General features: G+C 36.9%; 3 protein-coding genes across 3 annotated transcripts; 2 read left to right on the top strand and 1 right to left on the bottom strand.

Moving 5' to 3' along the window:
• Positions 1-14076: 14076 nt before the first annotated feature.
• Positions 14077-15142, top strand: LOC149543794 (uncharacterized). The gene is made up of 3 exons (XM_089795840.1): positions 14077-14373; positions 14457-14628; positions 14763-15142. The coding sequence occupies exons 1-3, from the start codon at positions 14077-14079 to the stop codon at positions 15140-15142; spliced, it is 849 nt and encodes a 282-aa protein (XP_089651966.1).
• A 1199-nt stretch (positions 15143-16341) lies between these two features.
• Positions 16342-17360, top strand: LOC149543793 (uncharacterized). The gene is made up of 2 exons (XM_089795839.1): positions 16342-16689; positions 16785-17360. The coding sequence occupies exons 1-2, from the start codon at positions 16342-16344 to the stop codon at positions 17358-17360; spliced, it is 924 nt and encodes a 307-aa protein (XP_089651965.1).
• Positions 17361-22342: 4982 nt separating this feature from the next.
• Positions 22343-24628, bottom strand: LOC149543792 (tubulin beta-4 chain). Its single transcript, XM_089798476.1, has 3 exons — positions 24127-24628; positions 23763-24032; positions 22343-23276 (listed from the first exon to the last, which is right to left on the bottom strand). Exons 1-3 carry the CDS (start codon positions 24518-24520, stop codon positions 22606-22608), a joined length of 1335 nt encoding a protein of 444 aa, XP_089654602.1. The 5' UTR covers positions 24521-24628; the 3' UTR covers positions 22343-22605.
• Positions 24629-27530: the final 2902 nt, after the last annotated feature.

Below are 27530 nucleotides of genomic sequence, written 5' to 3'. Positions count from 1 at the left end.
ATGATTTCTCCACGAGAGTATGATAAGGATTGGGATGATACACAGATTTACATTTGGGATCCAGGAAGACTGATTGGCTCATGGTTCAGCCATTGCTTGGGGACAAGCAATTTCAGGAAGGGCGGACTGTCATGTCCCCAATTTTCTAGTGACAGTTCGATTTAATTAATTTAATTAATGGTTGTCCAAGGACGACTAATTAATTATTTTAATTAAATAAATAGTTATTAAAAGATAACTTTATATTTAATAAAGTGACTTGGAAAATATTTAATAAAGTCACTTAAGAGATAAGATCAAAAAGGTTCTAGAAGTCTCTGGAGAGGATGGAGGGAAAAGAATAAATAGGCACCCCAGGGCTTCATTCGAATCAGGCAGTTGATTATCTCTCTTTGTTTTCAGATTGTGATTCAATCACGGGTGCATTGTGGGACCTAGGGTTTTTACAATTGTCACAGTTGGCCATTGAGAACGAAAACTCTCAATTGGTACGCAATTTTGAGGGTGTGAAATATCATCTGAATTATTGCAGATTGGAGGTGACGCTGCAGTCATTTCATCGAGGCAGAATTTGTGGCCTAAGGCCATTTTGGAGGATCATTCTGAGAAATAAGTTAAGGGTTTCGTAAAGTTGGAGTTTTTTATTCAGGAATAAGACGACTCCATTAGCATTCTATGTAGGAAGTCGCAGTGTGAGCAGATTGAAGGCAAGAACGAGTTTCCAAGACTTTCCTTTCAGCCAGCACTTTCCGAATACTGTTAAGGACGAAGTCTGAACCAAGGCCAGATTACTACACGGAGACAGCTTCAGGATAGAATTACCCTTGCTCTTTTGATAACCAGGATTGAGGTCAGGAATCCCTCATTTTTCTAGCAACAACATTACAGCAGGTGGAGGGACGCAAAGACATTTCCCATCATCATCATCAAAGGTTGTGGCACCTAGAAGACAAGTCAAAGATGGGATCGATTCAAATTGATATAGAAGCTGTTTAAAATATATTAAAAACACACAAGATAGCAGGACTGGCTGGCGGGTGAAATATGCCTTCGCATAGTGAATTTGGGCAGACCCGATGATGAGTCAGCGGCATTAGTCTTTACCGGCCGGTGAATGATATTGTCCCTTTCCATCCACTTTATCCTTTCCATTTCAGATGGACGTAGGTCGGAGGCCTTGTCGTCATTGCCAGCGGGAGGACGCAGATCATAACGGAAAAAGCACTGATTGAAGATTTCGTATTCCACAAAATCGTGGGCTCAATCAATCTATACTGGAAAGGGCGAACAGTAAATAATTATCCCAATCAGGACTAAGGTCGAATATCCACACGGCAGTTTAATCATCAGTTTGTATTGGAAGTGAAGGCGCTTCATTTTGGGAGTTTAACGGAAGAGCCGGCTGAATCAACATTACAGTCCAGAAAAAAAAACAAAGAATTGTTACAAGCGGTTGGCGCCGTTCAAGTAAATTGGAGATCTGCCAGCAGTGCCTCCTCAGGTTTCGATGCTGGAATATGTTCTGATGAAGAAGAAGGCTCATATTAATCTCCAGTACATCATAAAGCTATCGGGTCACAGGGTAGATGCACATCCTTCAGTTTAAACTTCGGAACTCACTCAACAGCAGCTGAAAAATCTAGAGGCTAATTCAGACTGTAGCCATTGGTGCTTACCTGGTCTCCCTGACACCTGGAATGAACTCTTGTATGCATCCCTTGTACACCCTGCTTAAATCTGCCAAGACTTTTTGACTTTGTCTGAGATATTGTGGGGATCAATGAGTTACGCACTTGGTATTATTGCATGGGTTTTGATAGCAGCAATACATTCTGAATTTTGTCATTAACTATTGCATAAGGATTGATCTTGTTCATGTCGAGTACTATGATGAGTAATCACTCTCCAGTATAATTACTCAGTGTTTCAGTTCAGTAAGGATAGAGCTTGATTGCTAATTGTTTGACGAAATGTCAAACCTTTGAAGTTTTAAGTTTTGGGTGTAAAAAGGAGCAATAATCCTATCGGGGATATTTCAGCTTGGCAAACTAGGAGATTGCTTGGTGGGCTTGCAAGCACAAGTTGAGATTTCCTTGGGGTTTTCTACCTGAGTGTGGATCTGGACTAGCTCAAATTAGGATTGAGTAGGATCTTGAGGGATCTTGCAGAACTATTTTTGTAATATCTTTTTGTAATTGGCCCTAACCTGGAAGGCCTTATAGTCAGGCACATTGCATGCAAATATTTATTTTATGAATAAAGTGTTGAAAATTTGGTATCATATATTGCTTTGTGTATCTTGTATTGTGTTTTCTATTGTGTGGTTATTTGCAAGGATTTGGATTACCTCCAGTAGGGATACCCTTGGATTCTCTTTGCGTCAGATGGTATCAGAGCACAATCGTTCTCGAGTGTGTAAATAGATTGTTGAAGTTAAGGCAGTTTGCACTAGGACCTTGGTTTGAGAGAAGTTGATCTGAGAAGATCTTGATCTGGTGGTGGATTGTTCTTTCTAGAGTCCTAGATCTATTGGTTGTGAAGAGGTAGATTGTGGTTCTAACTTGCAATTGTAGAGGACTTGTGGATGGATCAATGGATGCGAAGATGGAAGGTTGATCTTGTTGGGGAAGATTGATTTATTATTGATTTGTTGTGAAGGGTTTGCGAAGATCTTGGAAGATGGCTCCAAGAGGATTGGACCCTAGGATGATTGTGAATCTTTGTGATGTGATGGAGAGGAGGCTTTCTAAGATGTTTACTTGGTTTGAAGCTAGTTTGGCTTATCAAGTTAAGAATAGGAAGAGGAAGACATTTTGTAGATGTTTGTGGAGATGGAGTCTACCGATCCAAAAGAGAGTTGTCTAGTCGGTTAAAAGACTTGTCCGTGAGAGAAGATGGCATAGCAAGGTCAAGGTGGAAGAGTTTGGTTTTGTTGATACAAAACTTGTAGAGCAAGTTGAGGTTGTTGCTAAAGATATTCCTAACCTTGTTGATGTTGGGATGGAGATTGGTTTTCATGATTAGTTGGTTGAGACTAACATGGAAATTGCAAAGCACTTGATCATGGAGGACCAAGTTGTTGATGGTGGTGAGTTGTATGTTGCAGAGCATCTTGTTGTGAGCAATGAGATTGCTGGTGTTAAGAGTTTGGCATATGTTGCTAAGGGGTTACATATTGTCGTTGATATAGATTTTGTTGTTGCTGGTGTGGATTCACTAGTTACTATTGTGGATGATGATTTGTTGATGATGAGCAATGAGATTTTTGGTGTTGAGAGTTTGGCATATGTTGTTGAGGGGCTACATATTGTTGCTGATATGGAGTTTGTTGTTGTTGGCATGGATTCACTAGTTACTATTGTGGATGAGGATTTGTTGATGAAGCATTATTTTCAATTTGTTCCGAAGAGTGAATATGTTGATTGGATGGTTGAGATCCTGGTGTTTGACAGATGGATGCAAATGTGGATAATTTGCATGTTGGTTTTCTTTTCCATGTTAGAGTGGAAGCCTTTGGTGAAGACGAAGATGGTTGTTGATCTTTCTTTGGGCACCAAAGTGTGGGACACACTTTTCTATTTACCTGGGGAGTTTGATGCAGGAGCATCTTGGGTTTTCTCAGTGGCTACTTTGGAGTTCATGGGAGGAGGCTCAGTAGTTGCTTTGAAGAGTGCTTGGACTAATACTCGGTTGAAGAAGATATGCTTGGTATAGGTTACTCAGTCATCTCTTGGCAGTTCTTGGCTGAGAACTCAATGGATGTATGAACTTGGGGACCCTTGAGGTGCTCGGTTGTCAAAGGAGCTTGGCATGACTTGGAGGTACTCAATCTTCAAAGGAGCTTGGTGATGCTTTCGAGAACTCGACACCCACTGGGAGCTCGATGTAGCTTGGCTACAATGTTGTCTGAGTTGCTCGATCATTTAAGGGACTCGGTCTATGAAGGAGGAACTCAGTAGTAGTGTTGTCTAAGTTGCTCAGTTATTGAAGGGGGACTCGGCATATATTGGGGAGCTTGGTTGGTTCAGTTATTGTGTTGACTAAGTGGCTCAGTCGATGATAGGGCTCGATTATGCTTCATAGAATGTTCATGCTTGGTGGTGGTTTCTGACACTCTATTTGTTCTTGGCTTATGTGTTCCCTGAGTTGTCTATGAGATGACATTTGGCATTTAATTTGTGTATTGACATCATTTTGTGCTTTCCACAATCATCTACAAGCTTCTACTCTCTTTGCTCATTCAATCTTGCTATTATTATTCACACCATTCATTCATGTTTTGCTATCATCTCATCTCCATAGCCATATTGCACCCCATATCCACTCTTATTGCAAGTTTTGACACTATTATCGCAAGCTTGAGCATCTCTAATCAACTCCAGGACTCGAGTATCCATGCTCTCGTTGGAATTTGGGGAGTCTTCCACTATATTTCTTCATGTTTTAGTGTCTTTGAACATATCATAGTGTCTTATTGTGTTTCTCTCTTCATTATAACATTTAGTTTTATTGTATTTGTCATTTCGATCTGGTTATCTATTACTCTTGATCATATATTGTCTTTTATCTATTTTCTTTGGTCATTCATTGAGGTGGAAACACCAAAGTGGGGGTTTGACTGAAGCAAGCCTCTCAAACAAACCCAATATTTTTCTTATTTGTGATTGGAACTCTTTCAGTCTTGGTTGCTCGAGAGGGGGGCATTATCAATTGTCAAATCAAGTCTACCTCCTTCATTTTTCTTCCATTAGTTTCATCTCTTCATTACATTATCATATCAAATCCATAGTCTCTTTTATTTCATCTTCTATATAGTATTTTAGTAGTCCCATTGTGTTTTATTATTTCTATTATCCTCTTTCTTTTGGTCTCCTAAAAAGATGCCTCTAAATTTTTAAAAACAACCAACCTTATGGTGCACACCATTAAACGTGACTTAGTGCACTACTATTGGTCTTATTACTTTTTGGGATCATTTTAAACATTTTCACAAAAAAAGTATTTGTTCATCATATTTGACCATGTGAACTTGAAATTTTGTTTAAGGGATTTGACTAGTAAACTTCTTTAAAATTTGAGAGTAATTTGAAAATATCCACATAAGAGCACAAAGTTAGAGTGAACATATAATGACTCCTCTCCCCATATTTTCATCATGGGTGACTACTGTGTGGACAAATCTAATAGGTAGTAAAAAGCCTATTACTTCAAAGAATTCAATCACACATGGAAACATGGGAATAAATAATATTTAGAATCTGCAATTAAAGGGAATGGCTAAATTTTAATTACTCGGCTAAGAACCAGCTCTAAAGAAGGGTGAGAGGAAAGAATATGTACTTTTTACAACAAGGAAGTGGTGGAAAGAGAATGGCACTTCATTTCTAGATGAACAACATGAAGGAACTTTCTGAGGAGACAAGATTACATAAAACAATTACACCATGTTCTCATGCTACTACTTATTAGTGTTTTCTGCTTAAATTTAAGCAGTTTTATGTTCTCGTGAGACATTAAAATTGTTTTTAAAAAAAATGATAAGATAGAATCTTCTCCTTTTAAAGTGGAGCAGCTATTTTGTAGCCAATGAAATAAGCTGGGGAATAATGTGAGGGTCTGAAAATAGGCACTGCTTATTAAAAAAACTGTCACATGTCTTCATAAAATTATTTTCCTCCTTTTTGAACTATCAAAATAATTAGTTTAAATTTTTTTATTTTAAAATGAATAAAAATTGCAATAAAATAAACAGTTACATGAGACCGCTACTTAGCTCCATAAATTTCTCCTATAAAAATTGAGCAGCCACTACTAACTAAAATAAGCTAAACTAAAACAAGCTAAACAGTAACATGAGAACACGGTGTTAGCTTCCTAATATAGATCTATAACAAAGGGAACAACTTGACTACTTAATCGACCCATTGGTCCTTAAAAACCTTTTATTTCATTCCATTATGAGGTACACCTTAACGAATTTGCAAAAATATGTCGTATATCATTACTGCTTGGACTGTAAGCTTCTCATAACTTCCTCCACACTGCAACTTCTCCCAGATCCACAATCACAAGTCTTTTCCAGTTGAGTGGCAGCTTCAATTCAAAAGAAAATGGTCAGACCGTTTTCTTTCAACGTGGTCTCTGCATCTACATGATTGTCTGAGAGGAATCCCCTTTGGCAATGGTGGACCCTTTTAGGGCAGTTGGCATCTACAGCATTATCATGCCTCCACATGACACAGCTGTCCTGTGCATCTGTCTATTCTTAAAGAAGAATCATCACTGCATTATCATCTCGTCTTCTGGAGTATTATTTTGATGTTTATTGGCTTCCATTTGGCTGCTCAATGCCCTACTGTGTTTTTTTGACGGTTTTTTTGTCTTCTATTTGGCTGCATTAACTACAGATTTGATTGGTAATTGATTTCTTGGCAGATTCTCACATGGCCTTTAAAGTTTTTGTTGCGCTGTACCCGCTCATGTGGAACAACGAGGGCATCATCTCCTTGTCGCCACGGTACAAATTTTGTTGGGTCTAAGGTAGATTGTTCTTCTTTTTGGCATTGTCTTTTTAATTCAACATATGTAGGCCATGTGGGCACCCCTGCAATTATTGAAGACTGTAAATCTGCAGTTCTATGTTGAAATTGGAATCCAGTTGGTTGTTTGTGGCAAGATGTATAACAGAAATGCCGTTTTATTATCTTCATGTTTTTATTATAAAATTTATGTTCATTGTATTAATAATTAAACACTATAAAACCTTATGCAAAGCATCTATTCAGAGAAATACAAGGAATTTCCGTGTTTTTTTCACAAATTTTTCAGTAGGGTTCAAAATAAGGATGTAGTTTCAGTTGTCTATGAAATGGAATATTTGCAGGGGCGATCCAGGACTGCACCAAATCGTTCTCTGCCTACAGTTTGTGTTCGATTACCTATTTCGAATTACACAGATTCGCATTTATCCTCTGAAAATGAATCGTTGCATGTAAGAGGGATGCCCAAACAACTTAGTCGTTGGGATGTAGACCACTTATAGCCTTTGCTTGTTAATAAGATATTAACAGTTATGTGTGGTTTTTGTGCTCAGATGTTAATTTTTCTATATTGGCAACTTCTTTAATTAGCTTTTTGATTATGCAAGCCCAAGATCATTCTAGATCATTGTAATATGTTTTGCTGCATTTTAAAAACGAGTACTCCCTGAAGTACGTTTATCTATAAAGTCAATCAATTGCTTCCTCAAACATATCAAACTATGTCCATCAACAAGATTTATCTATAAAGTCAATCAACAGCTTATATATCTAACGGCCCATTTGGCAACGGGAATAAAAACTGAATAGGCATTAAAAATTAGAATATAATTTTATTTTTTCTGTTTGGTTGACGGAATTGGAATGGAGAATAGGAAAACGTATTCCTATTTTAGCTCCAAAATGAGCTTTCATCCATTCCAAAAAATACTTGTTACTGGAATGGGCCATTCCAATACTCAATCTCACTATGCCAAATTTAATATGCCGTCAGGTCCACAGTTGCGCGCAATGCCAAATTTAATATGCCATCGGATCCGCAATTGCGCGCAAGTGTCTTTTTGGGCAGAAGAAAAACTCCTGCTCATACTTGATGCAGTGGTTATTTGTCTTCTGTTGGATTCCCTGCTGGTGATTTTTGTGGAAAGGTAATGTATCTTCTCCCCTATTATAAACCCTTTTGTTTTCAAGCGAGACAATGAATTTTTATAGAGGAATTTGTATGCGCTTCTTCAGAGAAAGTGTGCCGTGTATGGAATTTGTTGGATTATAAGTATGAAAACTGTGTTTGTGTTCTAGACATCAGAAATGGAATTGTTTTGGGTGGTATATCTTCTCATATTCACCTACATTGTTGATTTGTTTTAGGTTCAGACATCTAAAACTTCGAAGCAGATTTTATTCAGCATTTGAGCTAGGGTCATGTCAGCAGATCTTGTGGTGTTTCAGGAACAAGGTGTATTTTTTTTTTAATTCCTTAACCTAGTTTTTGTTTTTCCTCAATGCATGTCTTGGGTTAGGGCTTTTTGTGTGTTTTTATTTCCTTTTTCACCGCCACTACTCTACAAAATGCACAAAAAAAAGATGGTTACAAAATTCGTAGTGGTAAAATATTTTTTTTTAAGAAGACAACGGGTTTTTAGAAGACAATGAATCAATGGCCGGGGTTTGAAAGCCACCCAGATCTCTATTTTATGCACTTGCAAGACCACTATTCGGATTGAATCCGAAAATGGGGATGTTTTTGAATTTGGAGATAATGGCGTAGCTAAGGTTTCCACATCTCCAATTCCCGCAGACAATGACAATGACGCAAAAGGTCATCCTTTCTTTAAAATGGAGAAGGATATAAATTATATCCATGATCCTGTCAACCCATTCTCCATAGATGTGGGTTCGTATTCGCCATAAATAATATTACCTAATGACCTCCCCCTGCAATTTCTTGATATCAATGCATGGTATTGATTTAAATTCAACCTCTTTCCCTGCAATTTTCTGATTTTTGTATACATTTAATTTAGTAATGCCTCTAGGCCTGCAATTTTGTTGTCCATCTTGAAGCAAAGACAAACAATCACGTTAGGTTTACCTATATGATAAGTATCGATATAATAATTGTATATAGAGAAGACATTTTTATTTATTATGATCTGCCTCCAACGGTTGACAAATGCAAGTCTTTTTGCGATGTTCATAGAGTTTTGTAGGTTGTGTAAGATTTAGCAGCAACCCATTTATGGGCTTGATTGTTTCGTATGACAATCGACATCCCTACAATTTATTTTCTATCTGTCTAGAAGTAGGGATTAGTTATATGATATGTATTGATATCATAATTGTCCATAAACAGAGCATTTCTTTGATGATTTGCCTCCAAATTGAAAAATATAAATATGTTTATGATGTTTAAAGAATTTTTTTTAGCTGTCTGTTATAAAGAAATCATTCATTTTACTATTTGTCTCTAATAATTGACAGATATACATTTCTTTAACAATTTGTCTCCAATAATTGACAAATATACGTTTGTTTGTGTTGTATAAGGGTTTATATAGCTGTGTAATAGTTCTAAAAATATATGTAGCAACAGTCTAGATATGTATTTGAACTTTTTTGTATGGCAATATGATTTGGTTCCTCTTTTGTTATCGCATTTGTCAAGGAAAGCTTTTTAGGTCACTGATAACTCACATTTCGAATTTGTGAAGTTAATGAATTTCTAGCATATAAAGTAAGGAATTATTCGCTTCAAAGGGATTTAATCTTTTATCTTGTATAGTACAAGATTCATTTATTTTTACGATAATTAAGTTATTTTATAATGCACATGAACTTTCTGTAAGTTGGAGGAGGATAGGTTCAATTTTAATGTATTTTTCAACTTCCAAGTTCTTCTAGACAGGCCCTTTAAATGACACAAATCCCTCCTTTTTTAATCCTCTTCGGCAAGAAAATGTAGTTAAACCCAACAAAAATAAAAGGATTGAAGGCCCATCTCAATCAAATGGGACATGCCAAGATTTTTGGTGTTAGCCCAATATATTTTACTGACGGGACTTCTGCTAACAACTTTTGTCAACATTGGCTTTGTTCTTTACAATAGAAATACAGGAGTATGATTTTTTGAATAAACGTGATATATGATTATTTCTATCTAATTTTGATACTATTATGTTAGCATATATTTTACAGAACATGGACTTTATTACGACATTACTCTAAATAGTAATTTTGTAGCGAAATAGTAACTTTGTCATCTTTCTTCATACACTTGAGACATTATTTTTTGTAGAGATCATTGACACACATTCACATGCTAATTATACTTGTTAGTTCATATTCTTCACTTTTACACCTGGTTATACTATATGTAACAAATCTGTCTCTCAATCTCATCTAGCTTTTTGAAGCAACATTCTGACTTTAGAATAACACTTTACTGATTGCGTTGTTGTTTCCAGCATCTCATTGATAGTATCACACTTGCTGACTGATGTACAATAGTCTCCCAAAACTTATTGTTGGTTTCCTTGGGCATCTGAACTCTTTCATCTTTTGTTGTTTCTACTATTATCTACAACCTAAGTTTTAAATTTTAATAGTTTTAATGGTTGGCTATTTCAAAATTATGATAAACGTATTTCTCTTACCTGTAATCATAAGTAGTAACTTTGTTATGTTGTTGTAGGTCATTCGATGGATCTTATTGATGATATAGAAGTTCAAGGAGCCATAGTGAGGAAGGTCAAGATCATATGCATACTTGTTGTTTTGCTTGCCGCCCTTGCAGTAGTCATAGTTGTTAGAGTAAGTCATTTATTACTCTAGTTGCTTTAGCTCTCTTAGGTGCATATAATTAATATTTTATATTAATTATAATGCGCAAACCTAGTTTTCTTTCCTTTAGGGTTTCATTCACCTTAAAAGGTTGAACTTTTGTATTTTGTTTTCATAACTTAGAATACATTTTTGCTCTCACATTCTTGAGAACTTCTAAGCTCTGTTTTTTTCGTTTTCTGGCTTCTCTTCATTGCAGGATATTTGCATGCAGATGTTCTTGAGGATCTGTGAAGTTGGATTTCTCAACTTCTACATGGTATCAGAGCGGACCTATTACTTCCTTGTCTGAAGATTCTTGAAGCCACGACTCGCAGTCAGAAACCCTAGCTTTTTCAAAAAAAAAATTCTTCAAAAGGGTGAAGGGCGAATTTTCGGGGCACTTTGGGCTCAAACGGCTGCCACCATTGGATCCGAAAGGTCGTTTGCAGTCAAAATACATTTTAAAAACTTGTTATTTTTGGCCTCCGGGTGTCTGGGAAAAAAATTTAACCAACCGACAGGCCATACAGACACATTTATCGAGGAAAAAAATTTAAAAAATCAAAAAAAGTTTTAAAAAGGGTCGCAGTCGCCATCGTGCAGCCCACTCACCGGTTGCCGCAGCCGGCCACGTCGTCGAAGCTCAACTTGGGCCCAGCCGCCATCGACGAGCCACCTGACCGCCACCCCCACCAGTGGCGCAACCGAAAATCACCACTGCCGTCGGTGGTCCGCATGATTCCTCCACTTAGGCACTACCTCTGCATTTTCGTGCTGATGTCATTTTGCGATCATGTGACGTCACAATCCGGTGGTGATGCCAACCTTTTCTGGCATGATGTCATCACACTGTGAAAGCCAACTGACGTCATATCTCGGCATGATGATGTCATTTTTTGACTGATGACCTCATCTTTTTGGTGATCGGATTTTTTTTCCTGTGACGACCGTATGGGCATCAAATTTAAGCTCGTGCTTGTAATTTTTCAGAGAGCTCTTTTTCTAGACCTGCAGTCGGTTTTTTGCTCATAACTTGAGCATATGGATGTATTTTTGTGATCCAAAAGAAGCGCAAGAAAGCTGACTCAGAGATGGAGACAGTGGTGCTAGTTTTGTTTGATTCCAAGTTCATTTGAGCTTCCAAATTTGGCTTTGAAGTAGAGGCTTCTGTTTTCCTCTTCTCTACATCCGAATTCCAGGTTCTTTTCTCAATTTTTGTGTTTTTCCATAGTTGTTGCTTTGGTTTTGAGAGATATTTTTATTTGTTGTAGGAGGGAGAATTTTCTATTTTGTAATTTGCTTCAGAATCAGACCCTTCTACTTTCATCTTTTCTTTCTCTCAATGTTGGATCCTTCTGTGATCTGGCTCACGCCGCACAACTATCACACCTAGAAGACACAGATGACTAGGCTTCTCATGTCAAGAGGCTTATGGTCATGCCTAGATGTGAACCAACCTGCTCTACAGTGCCCTTATGAGGTTCTTCAGCATAGAAACAAAATGGATGAAGCCATGGGACTGATTACACTGAACATCTTCGATAGTCTACTATTTCACTTGGATGGTTTGACTATTCCACGAGCTTATTGGCTCAAATTTTAGACTTTGTTTGGCCAAGTGAATGAGTTTCGAGAACTTCAACTTGATGCAGAGTTGACTTATTTGACACATGACAGCTTTCCCACCATTGAGGACTTCTTGATGAAGTTCAAATATCTGCACACAGTTTTGCAAGGATGTGGTAGAAACAAAACAGATGATGAGTGTATTTTTTTGATACTCTCAAAGTTGCGAGAACAATATCAGATCTTTTCTTCCACTTTCTACTCCACTATGGATGCCTTGGGTAACAGACATCAGATGCCCTCTTTTGAGATTTTCTATGGCAGGTTAACTCGTGAGCAATCCAAGCTCACTCAGATGGATTCACTTACAGGTTCACCGTCACAGGCATTACTTGCCGAGGATACACAGGAGCACAAGCCGAAGCAGATATCTGATTCCTCTTCTTAGCACTCTACTGGTCCATCCTCTTCTTCTAAGAATGAGAAAAAGAAGACTGAGACTCCTTCCTGTTCCTATTGTCAGAAAGGAGCTCATGATGAGGCACATTGTTTTTAGAAGAGATTTGATGGCTATGAGAAACAGATTGCAAATTTGCAAGCTCTTCTTCAAAAGAGATCTATTTCATCCCCATCCTCTTCTACCTCTTAGGGGTCTGCCTTTCAGTCTTCATCCACCTCTTCGACATCTTCACCGAATTTTGGATAGGGTCATGCATTACAGGCTTCCCTTGCATCCCCTTCCCAGGTCCCTTGAATACTAGATTCAGGTGCTTCTCACCATATGGCATCTTCTCAAGGGGTCTTCTCCTCTATTGAGGCTTCTCTGATTCCTCATATTCTCATGGGGAATAACATTACTCTAACAGTCTACAGGAAAGGTTCAGGATGGCACATTCAATGATGTATTGTATGTTCCATCTCTCTCTACAAACCTTCTCTCGATGTATCAAATTACACACAATGGATCAGGGAAGTTAGTTGAGTTCACTGCATATTCAATCTACATTCGAGATAGTGCAACAGGAGGCCTTATTGCTACAAGGACAGTTGATCATACCACCCGTCTCTACACCTTCTCGCACTTTGGTCGACCATCTCCATTATCGAAGCATACTTCTTCTCTTTTGTGAGAGCATCATGTGGTGCAGTCAGGACACGTGAACCTTTGTATTGTTCCTGAGTTCACCACACCTCATTCCGTTGAAGTCTTTTCTTCTTCAACTCTACCAAACCCTCCAACTCCACTCATCGAGCCTTCAAGAGCACTTGTTATGGATTCTATATAGGACGGTCATCTCCTCTTTCATGACAATGTCAGCACACCTGCATTAGGTATTCCTTTTTAGGATCCTCATGTCTAGTCTTTTGAGCATCAGTTAGGCCTTCCTGTCATTCAGTGGTTTACTTGTTATGTGCCCTTGTTTCTTCCGCATTGGAATTCTATTGGTTCGTTCATTTCTATAGGGGCTTCATCATTTTGGGGGGGCTTTGATGTCTCATCTCTCTCTCATGGGCGGGTTGTTTATGGTTTTGAGAGAGTCTCTTGAGCCATTTTATTTTTGTTGTTTTTTCATCTCTTTTTGGAGAGGGGTTTTTCCCATTGGGTTTTCTCCTTTATCTTTGGTTTACAGAGATTTCCTTGTATTAGGTACCTGATCAGGCCTTGTTGCTGGGACGCATTTTCCTGCTTTCATAGCTTTGCTAGGTTAGCTTCCTCCTAAGCTTTGCTTAAGGGGGGTGTTAGAGTAAGTCATTTATTACTCTAGTTGATTTAGCTCTCTTAGGTGCATATAATTAATATTTTATATTAATTATAATGCGCAAACCTGGTTTTCTTTCCTTTAGGGTTTTGTTCACCTTAAAAGGTTGAACTTTTGTATTTTGTTTTCATAACTTAAAATACATTTTTGCTCTCACATTCTTGAGAACTTCTAAGCTCTGTTTTTTCAGTTTTCTGGCTTCTCTTCATTGCATGATATTTGCATGCAGGTGTTCTTGAGGATCTGTGAAGTTGGATTTCTCAACTTCTACAATAGTAGCATCTTCCCAAGAGGCTAGAAGACATAGGCGTAAGCGAAGAAGAGCTACATATCCTTTTTATAAATGTATTATCCATTCTAATAACACAGATTGCCATGACCAAATACGCATGAGTAGAGTAGCCTTTTTCCGCTTGGCCAAAATTCTAAGGCAAAAAGGGAGCATTCAAGATACAATAAACATAACTTTGGAAGAACAACTAGTGATGTTCCTCCACACCCTTGGTCACAATCTAAGGAATCAAAAGATTGGCCATAACTTTGGTCACTCAGGAGAGACAGTGAGTCGACACTTCCACAAGGTCTTAAAAGCTATCTTAGCACTTCATGATGATTATCTTTTACCCCCTCTTGCAACCACTCCTCCAGAAATTGCTGGGAAGGACCGGTTTGATCCATATTTCAAGGTAAATATCCTAGTGACATGTATTTTGTTGCTAGAAACTTAATTATATTAATTTGTATTTGATAATAATATTTCTTATTATAGGATTGCATTGGTGCACTTGATGGAACTCATATGCCAATTACTGTTGATGTGGACATCCAAGCAAAATATCGCGATAGAAAAGGCAATTTGTCACAAAATATTTTGGGTGTCTGTTCATTTGACTATAAGTTTCAATACATTCTTGCTGGTTGGGAAGGGTCTACTGCAGATAGTCAGATGCTTGCTTCAGCTCTCTCTAGATCAAATTCACTTGTGGTTCCCCCTAGTATATTTGAGATTATTATATTGTGATTATAATAAATCACATTTTGTTTTCTGTATCTTGACTTTAACCCATATGCGCAGGAAAGTTCTATTTAGTGGATGTCGGCTATCCAAATGTACTGAGATTCCTTGCTCCTTATAGGTGTACGCATTACCATCTAAAAGAGTTTTGTAGAGCGAAATTAATCAACAGTCCTGAAGAGCTATTTAACCATCGACACTCCTCTCTTAGGAATGTGATAGAGGGAACGTTTGGTATTTTCAAGCAACATTTTCCTATCCTGAGGCATGCAACATCCTATCATATATTTACCCAAACAAAGATTGTTTTGGCATGTGGAATACTACATAACTTCATTACAATGGAGGATGGTCTTCCATTTGAAGTGGAATTTGAAGAGGACGATGATCGCGTTGGGATAAATGTGCGAATTCTTGAGGCTTATGGGATGAATCAGTGAGATAGAGATGACTGGGGGAGATTTCGAGATGAAATAGCTCAAAGGATGTGGCAAGACTACAACTCTCGAACTTAGTTGTACCACAAAACTTGAACATTGATTTTCACTTTGTAGTAAAAAGGAATCACACTCTATAGCATATGGGTATTGCACTCTTGAGTGAGTTTTTGTTGTGCTAATATTAATTTTAATAGTGAAATATTTCTATGAATATGGATTTGTGGCTTTAGTATGTATGTCTGTTACTTGTATGAATAAAGTTATCAAACTATGGTATGTGATTTGTAGCTCATGAATGCTTATCTCCATTGTAGCCTTATATGTTCTACAACTTGGGCTTACAAGTTTTTTTATGCTTATCTCCATTGCAGCCTTATAAAAATAGTGGGGATTCTTTCAAAATTGAAGTTGTGTTACCAAATGCATTATGATTAATCTCTTAAAATATAGTATTCTATTTTAATTCAATTCACAACTTATCTGTGATCATAATTGATATTTAAGAAATCTAGATGAAAACTTGAGCTGTGAACAAGCATTTGAGCCTGCATAAACAAAGGTAGGACGCCTAGTAGTTTCAGCAGTGGTTGACACCCAAATATTATGATTGAAAGGAATTTCAAAGATTAGATTTTTTATAATTGATAACTGCATAAAATTTCCCCTGCTAAGAATAGATTCTATTTGTTTAAATGTGTAGAATAATGAGAAGTGAGGGGCAACCGTTGTGTAATCATAGAGGGGCCATGTGGAGGCAGATGCCTTCATGTTTTTGTGGTTCCCATGCCATGAAAATCTACAAAACCTAGCCACATATCTAGGCACTCAATGGAAAGCATCACTCATGGATAAGTTATCAAACAACCCCACCACTTTTTGTGTTTTTAACTAATAGCTACATAAAAAGATTTCCCTGCTAAAAGGAATTTCAAAACTTAGATTTTTTATAACAGGCTGACACCCAAGTATTATGGTCCAAGGTTTGTAATAAAGTTGTGAAGTACATCAACACGTTATATTTCCTTATGTCAATCATTATTTTGTTGAAGGATATAATAACTTAATGGATGTGATTGTTGGTAAAGGACTAAGAAAAATAGCTTACACTATGATACCCTCATGAGATGCTGATTTTTTAAAGAAGTTTTGCAGTTCACATTAGATTGTTGAATATGTCGTTCACTCATCTCTTAACAAGAATGGAAGAGGAAGTTCATGTTACTACAGTTGCTTCTTCCACTAAAATCCCCAAAGTTGTGTGGACAAAAGAGATGGAGAGAAAACTGATAGATTTGCTCCTTGAGCAAATTCAGCTAGGAAGAAAAGCTGAAGGGGGGTTTAAAAAAATAGCCTGGACTGTGGTAGAAAATAAGTTCAATGAAGAGATGAATTTGAATCTTATAAGGGATAACTTTAAGAACAAATTAAAAACATGGAAAGAAAGTTATAGAATGATGAAAGAGCTGAGAAACATGAGTGGATTTGCATGGAATGAAAGTACGCAATGTGTGGATGCTGATGATAGTGTCTGGGAGGAGTTGCTGAAGGTAATGTTCTATAGACATTTTTTAAGTAAGTTTTATATTGCTTTATCAATTGCAATGAAAGGCATATCTTATTCCTTCAATTTTCCATCATGTAGAGAAAAGATTTCAAAATTGCTAGAGTATACAAGAGACAATCGTTCACCTATTTCAATGAGTTAACAATCATTGTTGGGAACGACATGGCTGAAGGAAATGCAGCTGTAATAGCTCAAGAGACCGGAGAGCACATACTTGATGAGGCTGTTGATCTTGAAAATGATGGAGATTTCAATATGCCTATGGATGATACTCTGGATTTTGATGAAGATTTTCAAAATGCAAATAGTTGTACTCCATCCATTAGACAAAATCCATCTACGCCATCAACAAGGAGGCCAAAGAAAAGGAAGACAAGCATGGCTACTTGTTTAGATGCCATATGTGAAAGTATCCATAATATAGATGAGGGAATGGGTAGGGTTCACAATGTCAATGTCGATAAAAGGGAAACAAAGCGTGATATATCAAGTGCATATGTTGCCCTTAAAGCAATGCTTGGACTTAGTCCACAAACAATAATTGTGGCATATGACTATTTTACTTATGAGCCCACAAAAGCCTCGGCGTTCGTAGAGATGACTGAAGAGGAGAGGGTAGTATATATTAGATATAAATTTGGAGGAGTTATATGATTTTCCCGCACTTTAATTGGAGAATTTTGTGCTTGTTGTAATAAAACTTTTTATACATCTACATTAGAAATATTTGTGTTCAAATACTCAGCCATTGAGGAGATCCTAATTTTTGAGACTATATGAACCTACAATCTGTTTGAAGAAATCAAAATATATCAGATTTATCATGTTATCATGTTTTGCAAATCCTTGTTGTTGGCATTGTGTTAATGAAGACCTCATGCTTGTAGCTTCTTCATTTCATTTTATGATTTGTGAAATTTGTGTTGGCTATGGATATCTATTGTAAGCAACTGAAATATTGTTCACTGTTAAAGTGGAGTTTATATATGCTTAATTTTTCATATGTTTCTCAGGGTACTGTATACTATATACATCCCTTGGTCTTCTTGCAATGACATCCATGCGATCTTCAGGATGTACAATGTTTCTTGCATATTGTGTATTGTGGTTAGGCTTCAAACCAATTAGGGTTCCAAGTGTGACACTTTTATCATGGAAGAAAGCCATAGAAGACTGCAACAGAAATAAAATGAAACACAAGCAACAATCAGAAATATGCATGTGTTTTTAATCGGATAAGAAGGGTTTTGAAAGGACCTTGAATCCTTTTATAGGTACAAAAGAGATGTTGAGTAACAGTTAAGAAAAGGATTAGAGCTATTAGACAAGAAAATGTTTAGGCAAGACTGACATAACATGGCACTGGCATACTTTTCAGTGATACCAAATTTGAAGCACTAAATGACATGATCTAGGCTTCATGTATGTTTGTGTGTATTGGACATTTTGGGTTTGTATATGATTAGAAGTTGAAGCTATAATGAGGAGAAACATCTCACCATGTGGAGACATGGAGATTGTCTCCATGTTGGACCTATGTTTTTAGGCAAGGCATAAAACCTCTTGACCAACATCAAGTGCCCTTTACAAGGCAGAGTTGATTCTTCATTTTACTAGGTGTAATCCTCAGATTGTATGAAATGCCTGCCTACAGTGATCCCCTTCTGGAGAATTTTGAAACAATCAAGCTTGTAGTGGGGTTTATTGATATTGGACAAGCATCTATAGAAAAAAGAACAACAAACACTTGGCATACTAATGTTGATGATACTCCTTGAAAATATCTTCACTTAATTTTCCATATGTTTCACAAGGTATTGTATACTGTTCATTGGCATGTAAAATACCATTGCTTAATTTTTCATACGCTTAATATTGTTCATTGGTATGTAAAATATATATATAATAGTATTGTATTTTCTCTACAACAAGAGCTGACTTCTATTATATTGTTGTGTTGTTTTTCTCTATCAGTTAGGACTGTTGTAAATACAAGCCTAATTCCATACTGTCTTAAGACTTTTAGTTGTAATATTATATGCCATCCTAGCTTCTTCAAGATGATTTCTAATTTGTGACTTCTATTTATATCATTGTGATGTTTTTCTCTATCAGTTATGAGTGTTGTAAATACAAGCCTAATTCCATACTGTCTTAGGATTTTTAGTTGTAATATTATATGCCATCCTGGCTTCTTCAAGATGATTTCTAATTTGTGGTATTTGTGACTTCTATTTATATTGTTGTGATGTTTTTTGCTATCAGTTACAAGTGCTATAAATACAAGCCTAATTACATAGTCTTAGGATTTTTTGTTGTAATATTATATGCCATACTGGCTTCTTCAAGATGATTTCTTATTTGTGGCATTTGTGACTTCTATTTATATTGTTGTGTTGTTTTTCTCTATCAGTTATGGCTGTTGTAAATACAAGCCTAATTCTATACTATCTTAGGATTTTTAGTTGTAATATTATATGCCATCTTGGCTTCTTCAAGATGATATATGCTTTGTGGCATTTGTGCCATGCTATGGATATATATTTTAAGCATGGATTTCAATTTCTAAGATAGTATATATGAATGTACATATACTTCGAGAATATTGTTTCTTTGATTTATTTTGATTGGATTTTTACTGTTGGATGGTACACCAATTGATTATGATAGAATGCTTGCATATTTCTCTTTTCTCAAGTAGTGCAAGTTTATCAGCAATCAATTTATGAAAATATGATTTTTGTTATAGTAATGTTTATATATGCTTATTTTTTCGATTCTTTCTCTGTATGTAAAATATATATACAATATTGTATGGGGACTTGTTATAAGGTTTTAACTGTTTTCTTTCCACAAAGAGATTCCACTTCTACAACATCTCATTGTATCAAGTTCATTTTTGTGCTATCATCCAGCCAAACGATTCCTTGGAATCCCCTAAACACAACAAAAACAAAGCAAAACAAAGTCAAAATTATCTTTCAAACATTAATTATAGTCCAATATTTAGATTCTATATTAGTGGAAAGGCAAAACATTCGTCCAAGCTTGTAATTGTTACAAGGATCTTGTTGATGTTCCTAGCATTCTACAACTATCTATTTTCATAAATGTTATTGACAAACTATTGAAATTTATTTGTTAATTCGCTATTTGTTCATTATTTATATAAGGTCGATGGCTTCTTTGCCAATATGTCCGTGTGGTGTTGGCCCTGTTTTAATGAAGACCTCACGCACTAAGAATAATCCTGGACATAAATTTATCTGTTGTCCAAATAAACGAAAACTTTTCACTACTTTTTTATTTATTTAATTTTGTGATATCAAAATTATTGTGACAAGCTAATATTGTTTTCGTATGTAGGGTGAGGACGGTTGTGGATACTTTCAGTGGGTCGATGTTGGCCCATCTACATCAACTGCATCAAAATCTAGATAAGATGAAATGAATGATTGCAAGATGTGCATGGTTAGAGAGACTGTTGCCAAAGAGATTGGGTCCATGGAGAAAGCCGAAATTATATTTCACCGAGACTTAATTATGTTCCAACTATTACAATTGCACTATTGGTTATGTTGGTTATAATTGTAGTATTGAAATGACCATTTTGTTGTTTTGTACTTAATTATGATAATGAGGACTAAGTTTTTTATATTTTTGTATATAAATTATGAACGAATTTTACTAGTTTTATGAGTATTTTATTATGTATAACATTTATTGTTATTATATCTATTTGTTTAAAAATATTCTAATATATTAAATATCTTTATCAATTTAAATGAATTAAAAAATAATATAATTAACCAATTCAAATATAAAAAATAAATTTAATCTTATTTCAAATTCCAATTGTGTACAACCAAGCGAAGGATTAACATATTCCCAATCAAATTCCAATGAACCAGCAAGAATGGGATTACCATTTTTCATTCCCATTCCCCATTTCCATTCCTATTCTCAATATTCCATTCCTATGCCTGCAACCAGACAGGCCCAATGCAGTACCAAATCCTTGTCAGTGGCAAGCAAACATATAGGCCAGTGGCTACGGGGCCATATATAGACGCATACTGATGATCAATATTTTAGTTTCTTACACATTAGATATAGCTTATCTCTAACTTCGTTCATAATTATCTCTAACTTCGTTCATAAATCCGATAATCAGTGTACCGCAACACACCTCGTATCCCTCAAAATAATAAATCGATGTATCAAACAAGCCTAATGCCAGAGTATGTCACAGAACATAGGCAGAATATGAAATTTCAGGTGGTATGATTAGAGAGAAAGTTAACCCAAATAGGTGTCAATCGAATTAGCAGATCTAAATAGAAAATCGTAGACTGGACATAGTAATATTACATCAATAAAAAATGACAGCTTTCCCATAAAATAGCTTTCCCCAACTGAAGCAAAACAAACACGAAATGCAGACGATTATGATCTTAAGAATAGCAACAAGTACACTAATTTTCCCTGACCTCTCCTCTCACCCACCTATCTAATGGCATCACCTTCTATAACTGATGATCAATATTGAAGTTTCTTATACATTAGATATAACTTTTCTAACTCCGTTCATGAAATCAGAGAATCTGATAATCTTAAACTATGTTCGTAAGCGTCGAAGGGCATCAGTGTTGCAAGGCTACTAATTCAACACACCTCGTAGCATAAATGTCTCCCTCAATAAAACAAGAAAACCAGCCTAACGACAGAGTTAATCATTGAACCTAAACAGAATACGATTAAAGAGAGAAGTTTAACCAAGTGATGTCACTCAGAGTAGCAGATCTGAATAGTTTTGTAGCATAAAATAGCTTTCCCCAACTGAAGCACTACAAAACTGAAATGCAGACGATTTGAATGTCTACAAGCCCCACACAGCATTCCTAGATATGGTTCAAGAACTTTTTTGAACACACCGCAATGAGAGAAGAATAGCAACAAGTGCACTAATTTTCCATGACCTAATGCCCTTTTAGAACAGATCCTAATGATACAGGCATGAACTTTGATATAGCAACAAGCATACTTATTTTCCCCGTCCTCTCCCACCTATCATAGCACAGTAGAAGCTTTTTCCCCTATCTCTCACCTATCATAGCACAATAGAGGCCTGTATACTACAAACCGTGCATGTAAATACACAAATTAGAAGGCTCTATTTGCACACCATTAATTGTATACAAAATAAACAAGCACAATCTAATACACAAACTGGAAGGCTCTATTTGATTACCAAATAAACAAATACAATTAATCCTTCAATGCTACACACTATTTGCTCCACTGAAAGCACTTCACAGTTTAATTCCGTTGGTATAGTGAGATAATTCTTAGAAATACAATGAAACTACATTAAAACAAGACATTACAGGCTTTGTGAAAACATTTACATACGGACTGTACACGCATGTGCAAACTCAAAAGTTACCCAAAATTTAACTATCTTTAAATTGAATACAATTTTCATAACTATCTTTCAATTGTTGTCCATATTAACTATCTTTCAATTGTTGTCCATATAATCATATGTGCTTTCAAGAATTCAAGTACTGTACTATCTTCCATCACAATCTAAAAAATTTACAAATTTCAAATTTTACAGCACTGCCATTGAAGAATTTTAAAACAAAAAACAAATTCATCACTCTTATATCGAAAAACTTTATAGGACATATTCGATCCAGATGTGATACATACATATCAATGTAATGTAGCGGAGAGGTATCAAAGAAAGAAGCAACTTATGCATATTTGCTTAACCTCCAGCAGTAGGTGGGGAAACAACAAATTAAGTAGACAATTACAACTAGAAGCCTGCACAACTAGCCGTTGTCGACAATTTTTAACACTAGTCCTTAATATGGATATTATTGTAGAGTGATCACATTTCCTGTTCTTCTTCGTCGTCATACTCCCCTTCATCATCAGCGGTAGCATCCTGGTATTGCATATACTCAGAGACAAGATCGTTCATGTTGCTCTCGGCCTCAGTGAACTCCATCTCGTCCATGCCCTCTCCGGTGTACCAATGCAAGAAAGCCTTTCTCCTGAACATAGCAGTGAACTGCTCGCTCACACGCCTGAACATCTCCTGGATGGAGGTAGAGTTACCAATGAAGGTGGAAGCCATTTTGAGGCCCGTGGGAGGGATGTCACAGGCAGAGGACTTCACATTATTGGGGATCCATTCCACAAAGTAGGAGGAGTTCTTGTTTTGCACATTCATCATCTGCTCGTCCACTTCCTTGGTGCTCATCTTCCCACGGAACATGGCTGAGGCTGTCAGGTAACGCCCGTGCCTAGGATCTGCAGCACACATCATGTTCTTCGAGTCCCACATCTGCTGAGTCAACTCCGGCACAGTTAGTGCCCGGTATTGCTGCGACCCACGGGAGGTCAATGGGGCAAAACCCACCATGAAGAAGTGAAGGCGGGGAAAAGGGATCAGATTTACGGCCAACTTTCTCAGATCTGAGTTCAGCTGACCAGGGAACCTAAGGCAACATGTCACTCCGCTCATTGTGGCTGAGATCAAGTGGTTCAAATCTCCAACTGTAACTCACAGATAATTTAAATCAATTTTCCTACCAATTAATCCGTTTCTGAATTTAAATAAATCTCCAACTAAATGTTCTCTTTTGACAGAACAATCCCAAGTCACAATCGATTTAGATTAACCAGCTAACACACACAAGATACTAAAGAAATTTAATAACAGTTATCCCGCAAATTTAAATCGACAGATTTGTATCTCAAAGGCTTAACAAGAATGGATATTCATTGGAAAAATCCTAAACACGCTTACTTGTTGAATTGAAATCAAACTATTATACAGAAAAGATTAAAAGTTCTGAAAACAACTTTCTGTAACGACTTGTACAAAGGCATTTACATACTTTATCTACTCAATATTCGAGAAGAAAAGTTACTGGAAACTTTTCGAATCTTTAATAAAATGTTTAAAAAATTAACTAATGCTCTTAATATTTTGTTTTAAAAGTACCAAAGTAAGATGCACAAAATGATAATTGAACTTACAGCTTGGCGTAGTAAGCTTAAGAGTCCTGAAGCAAATGTCATAGAGCGCCTCATTGTCCAGGACCATACACTCATCGGCATTCTCCACCAGCTGGTGCACCGACAGTGTCGCGTTGTAGGGCTCCACAACCGTGTCCGACACTTTGGGAGAAGGAAACACAGAGAAGGTGAGCATCATACGATCTGGATACTCCTCTCTAATCTTCGATATAAGAAGCGTCCCCATTCCAGATCCGGTCCCTCCTCCAAGTGAATGGCACACCTGAAACCCTAAAAGAACACAAAACAGAAAATAATATTTACGGCTAAAGATCTAGATTAAGATTTCCAACCTCGGAACCAAAACTAAAAACCTAAAATGTACCTTGCAGGCAGTCGCAATTCTCGGCCTCCTTGCGCACAACATCCAATACTGCATCAATAAGCTCTGCGCCTTCGGTATAATGACCCTTAGCCCAATTATTTCCAGCGCCAGACTGTCCAAAAACGAAATTGTCCGGCCGGAAGATTTGCCCATAAGGCCCAGTCCTGACACTGTCCATTGTTCCAGGTTCAAGATCCATGAGTACAGCCCTGGGAACGAATCTCCCACAGCTCGCCTCATTATAATAAACATTCACCCTCTCAAGCTGTAGATCAGATGTACCATGATACCTTCCCGTTGGATCGATCCCGTGCTCATCGCAAACCACTTCCCAGAACTTTGCCCCGATCTGGTTACCGCATTGCCCACCCTGAATATGCAAGATTTCTCTCATTTTCACACCGTAAATTAAAACGCTCAGAAAAGCAAGAACACCTAAAATTTAAACCCCAACTCTGCAAGAAGCCTCCGCACTGTGAGACTTCCTCGGAAATGGTAGTGTGATATCTGTTCTTGGTTGTCCCTGCTTATAGAAAAATTTCGTGCTTCTAGATTAACGCGATCTTGACCGTTGGTGGGGTTCTCATCGACGGCTGCGGTTCAATGATTTTGAAATATGATCTTCCTGATCGCACGGCTGTGTGGGACTCCCGCTCCCTGTCGGACGGACGGTCGCGATTGAGTGTGCCGCGCTGGCTGCCTGACAGGCTGGATGTCTTATCGGACGGTGGAGGATGCATTTAAAAGGATCGGATGGCTGCAGGACTCTTATGTGGGCTCAACGGCCGGCGAGGATTTTAAAAAATCTGTCACTAACGAACAAAAAAAAATGGAAAGTGCTGGCCGGCATATTATTTTTGTTTTTTTGTTTATTAATTTATATCATCGTTCCCGTTGAGAGAGCTACTTCACCTGCTTTTGGCCCCATCAATCATGAAAATACAAAAAGGTTCGGAACTTTTCCTCAACTAGTTTATAGGCTATAGTTTATCGGTTCTACCCTAAATTCAGTGTATAGTGTATATGTTAAAATTAGGAGTATGGTTAAAATTAGAGTTAGTCTAAGTATTAAGGTTAGGATTTCTAGTACGATTAGTTTTTCGATTAAGATTTATGGTTTAAGATTGGAATTATTGTCAAAGTTAGGGTTTACACTATTTTGAGTTTGGATTATGATCTTGTATGGGATTAGAATGATTGTTAGGGTTAGGGTCTAATATTGGAGTTTGAACTAAAGTTTTAGTTAGGATTATGGTTTTCACATCATGGTTGGTATTATGGTTAGCTTTAAGGTATTGATTAGGGTTGGGGTTGAGGCAATGGTTATGGTAAGGGTTGCATCATAATTAGTATTATGACAAGGGTTACAATTCTTAATAGGGTTAGTATGTAGGGTTATTATTTGGATTAGGATTAAGATTAGATTTATATTATGGTTAGGGTTAGGATTGGAGTTAGGTTTTGGATTATGATCTTATTTAGGAAACGGGTTATAACTAGGGTTAGGTTTAATTGTATGGTTTTGATTTAGGGTTAGGATAGAGTTTGTAGATTAGGGATAAGATTATAATTAGGGTTGGGGTTAAGACAATGACTTAGGTTTACATCATGGTTAGGTTTAGGGTTGGGTTATGATTTTATTTAGTATCATGATTATGTTTAGGGTTAATATTAAATGTGTGGTTTAGTGTTTAGGGTTTATGGGTAGGACTATAGTTGATTTTAGGGTTTACATCATTGTGTGTGGTAAATGTTAGGGTTATTATTAGGGTTGCAGTTTGGGTTTGGGGTTAGGGTTAGAATTGGGATTAGGGTTATGTCTAGGATTATGATTATCATTGGGATTTATATCATGTTTGATAATATGTTATGATTTATATCATGGTTAGTGTTATAGTGAGGGTTACGATTTAAGGATAGAGTTAAGATTAGGATTAGGATTGGGATTGGGATTATGGATAGGTTTATTGTTAGGTTGTGAGTGTACAACATGGTTAGTATTGTTATTATAGTTAGGGTTTGTTTTAGTATGATTTGGGGTTAGATATGTGATTAGGGCTCAGGATTAGGATTAGGATTATGATTAAGGTTGGGATTTATAACATGGTTAATATTGTGGTTAGAGTTATGGAGGACCTACCAACACATTTTCAAGGAATAAATTGTAATATATATAATAGTGGCTAGTTTAATAGTCATCAAGGGGAACGTCTTTGAGTTAGCCTACATAATCATCATGAATATCTCCAAAAGGTGCCATGACTACCTTCTTCAATCATAATTGCCAAGTATACTATGATCAACTAATGACAAAAATATACTTGTCTACATCCTTGAAGATCAATGGATAAATGCCCAATTCTTTGGCATGTCATTTGATTGTAATAAAAAAAGAAATCATTGTAATATTACTACCTCCATGAAGGTCGTTCTATAAAACTCAACTTGTGTCCACGTTGTCTGCATGAAAAACATTCTCCATCAAAACTGCTCTACGCTCTAAGTGTGTCAAACTATTGAAAACTACCCCTGCTAACAAAAGACTGAGTACTATGTGATGACTGGTCATACTAGTTGCACTTATTGCGTTGAGAATACTAAAAATCCCAAGAGTGTGAACCACCACCACCACTCTGTGTCCGAGGATAAGATCCTCCCTACTATTGTTATTGATTGCCTCCTAAAGAAGTAGGCTTCCTATTGCTATTGAATCCCTGATTACCCTTGGACCCTAATGTTGTAGGTGCTCCCACAGAACCACCATGTCCCAAGGTGACGCTTTGCTCTACAAGGATAGCTTGATGTATCGCATCCTTGAGGGTTTTAGCTTGAAATACCTTAACATCCCCAACTAGATGGTTATTCAAACCCCTGATAAATTGTTGTGCCATCAGTGATGAGCTATCATTGATCCCCACATAGGGCATGAGGTCATAGAATTTTCACTCATACTTATGTTAAATGGGTGGTTTAGGGTTAGGATTAGGGTTTTGGGTTTTGGGTTTATGCGTAGAACTATAGTTTTAATTAAGTAAAAATAGGTTTTAAAGGACCTGAAACCTTTTACAAAAAGTCTAGAGAGAAACAAAGAAGAAATCTACGGAGAAAGCTAACCAAAGCAAACATGAAATAGACCTCCAAAAAATACATCCAAGAGGTCACTCAAAGGACTGCTAAAAAAGACAGCAAAAGATAGCAAAAGAAACAACAAAAGGCCAACTAAGAAGACTTGATCAGGTGAAGTACCTGGTCTGTAAGGATGTGCATACTTTCAGCCATGACCTTGACCTCATCCATTTTGCTTGTATCCTCAGTCTTCTTTGAGTGAGCCTTGGTATGCTTGCTAGGACCCTGAATCTCAACAACCTTAGGGGAGTCCTGACCTTTCTCGTTCTCCACTTTCT

Source organism: Cupressus sempervirens, chromosome 8 (genome assembly GCF_028749045.1).
Source record: "Cupressus sempervirens isolate cs-2001-9-10 chromosome 8, ASM2874904v1, whole genome shotgun sequence".
Lineage (NCBI taxonomy): Eukaryota > Viridiplantae > Streptophyta > Pinopsida > Cupressales > Cupressaceae > Cupressus > Cupressus sempervirens.
The sequence above is the reverse complement of the archived record's forward strand: the minus strand, read 5'-3'. Positions and strand labels throughout refer to the sequence as shown.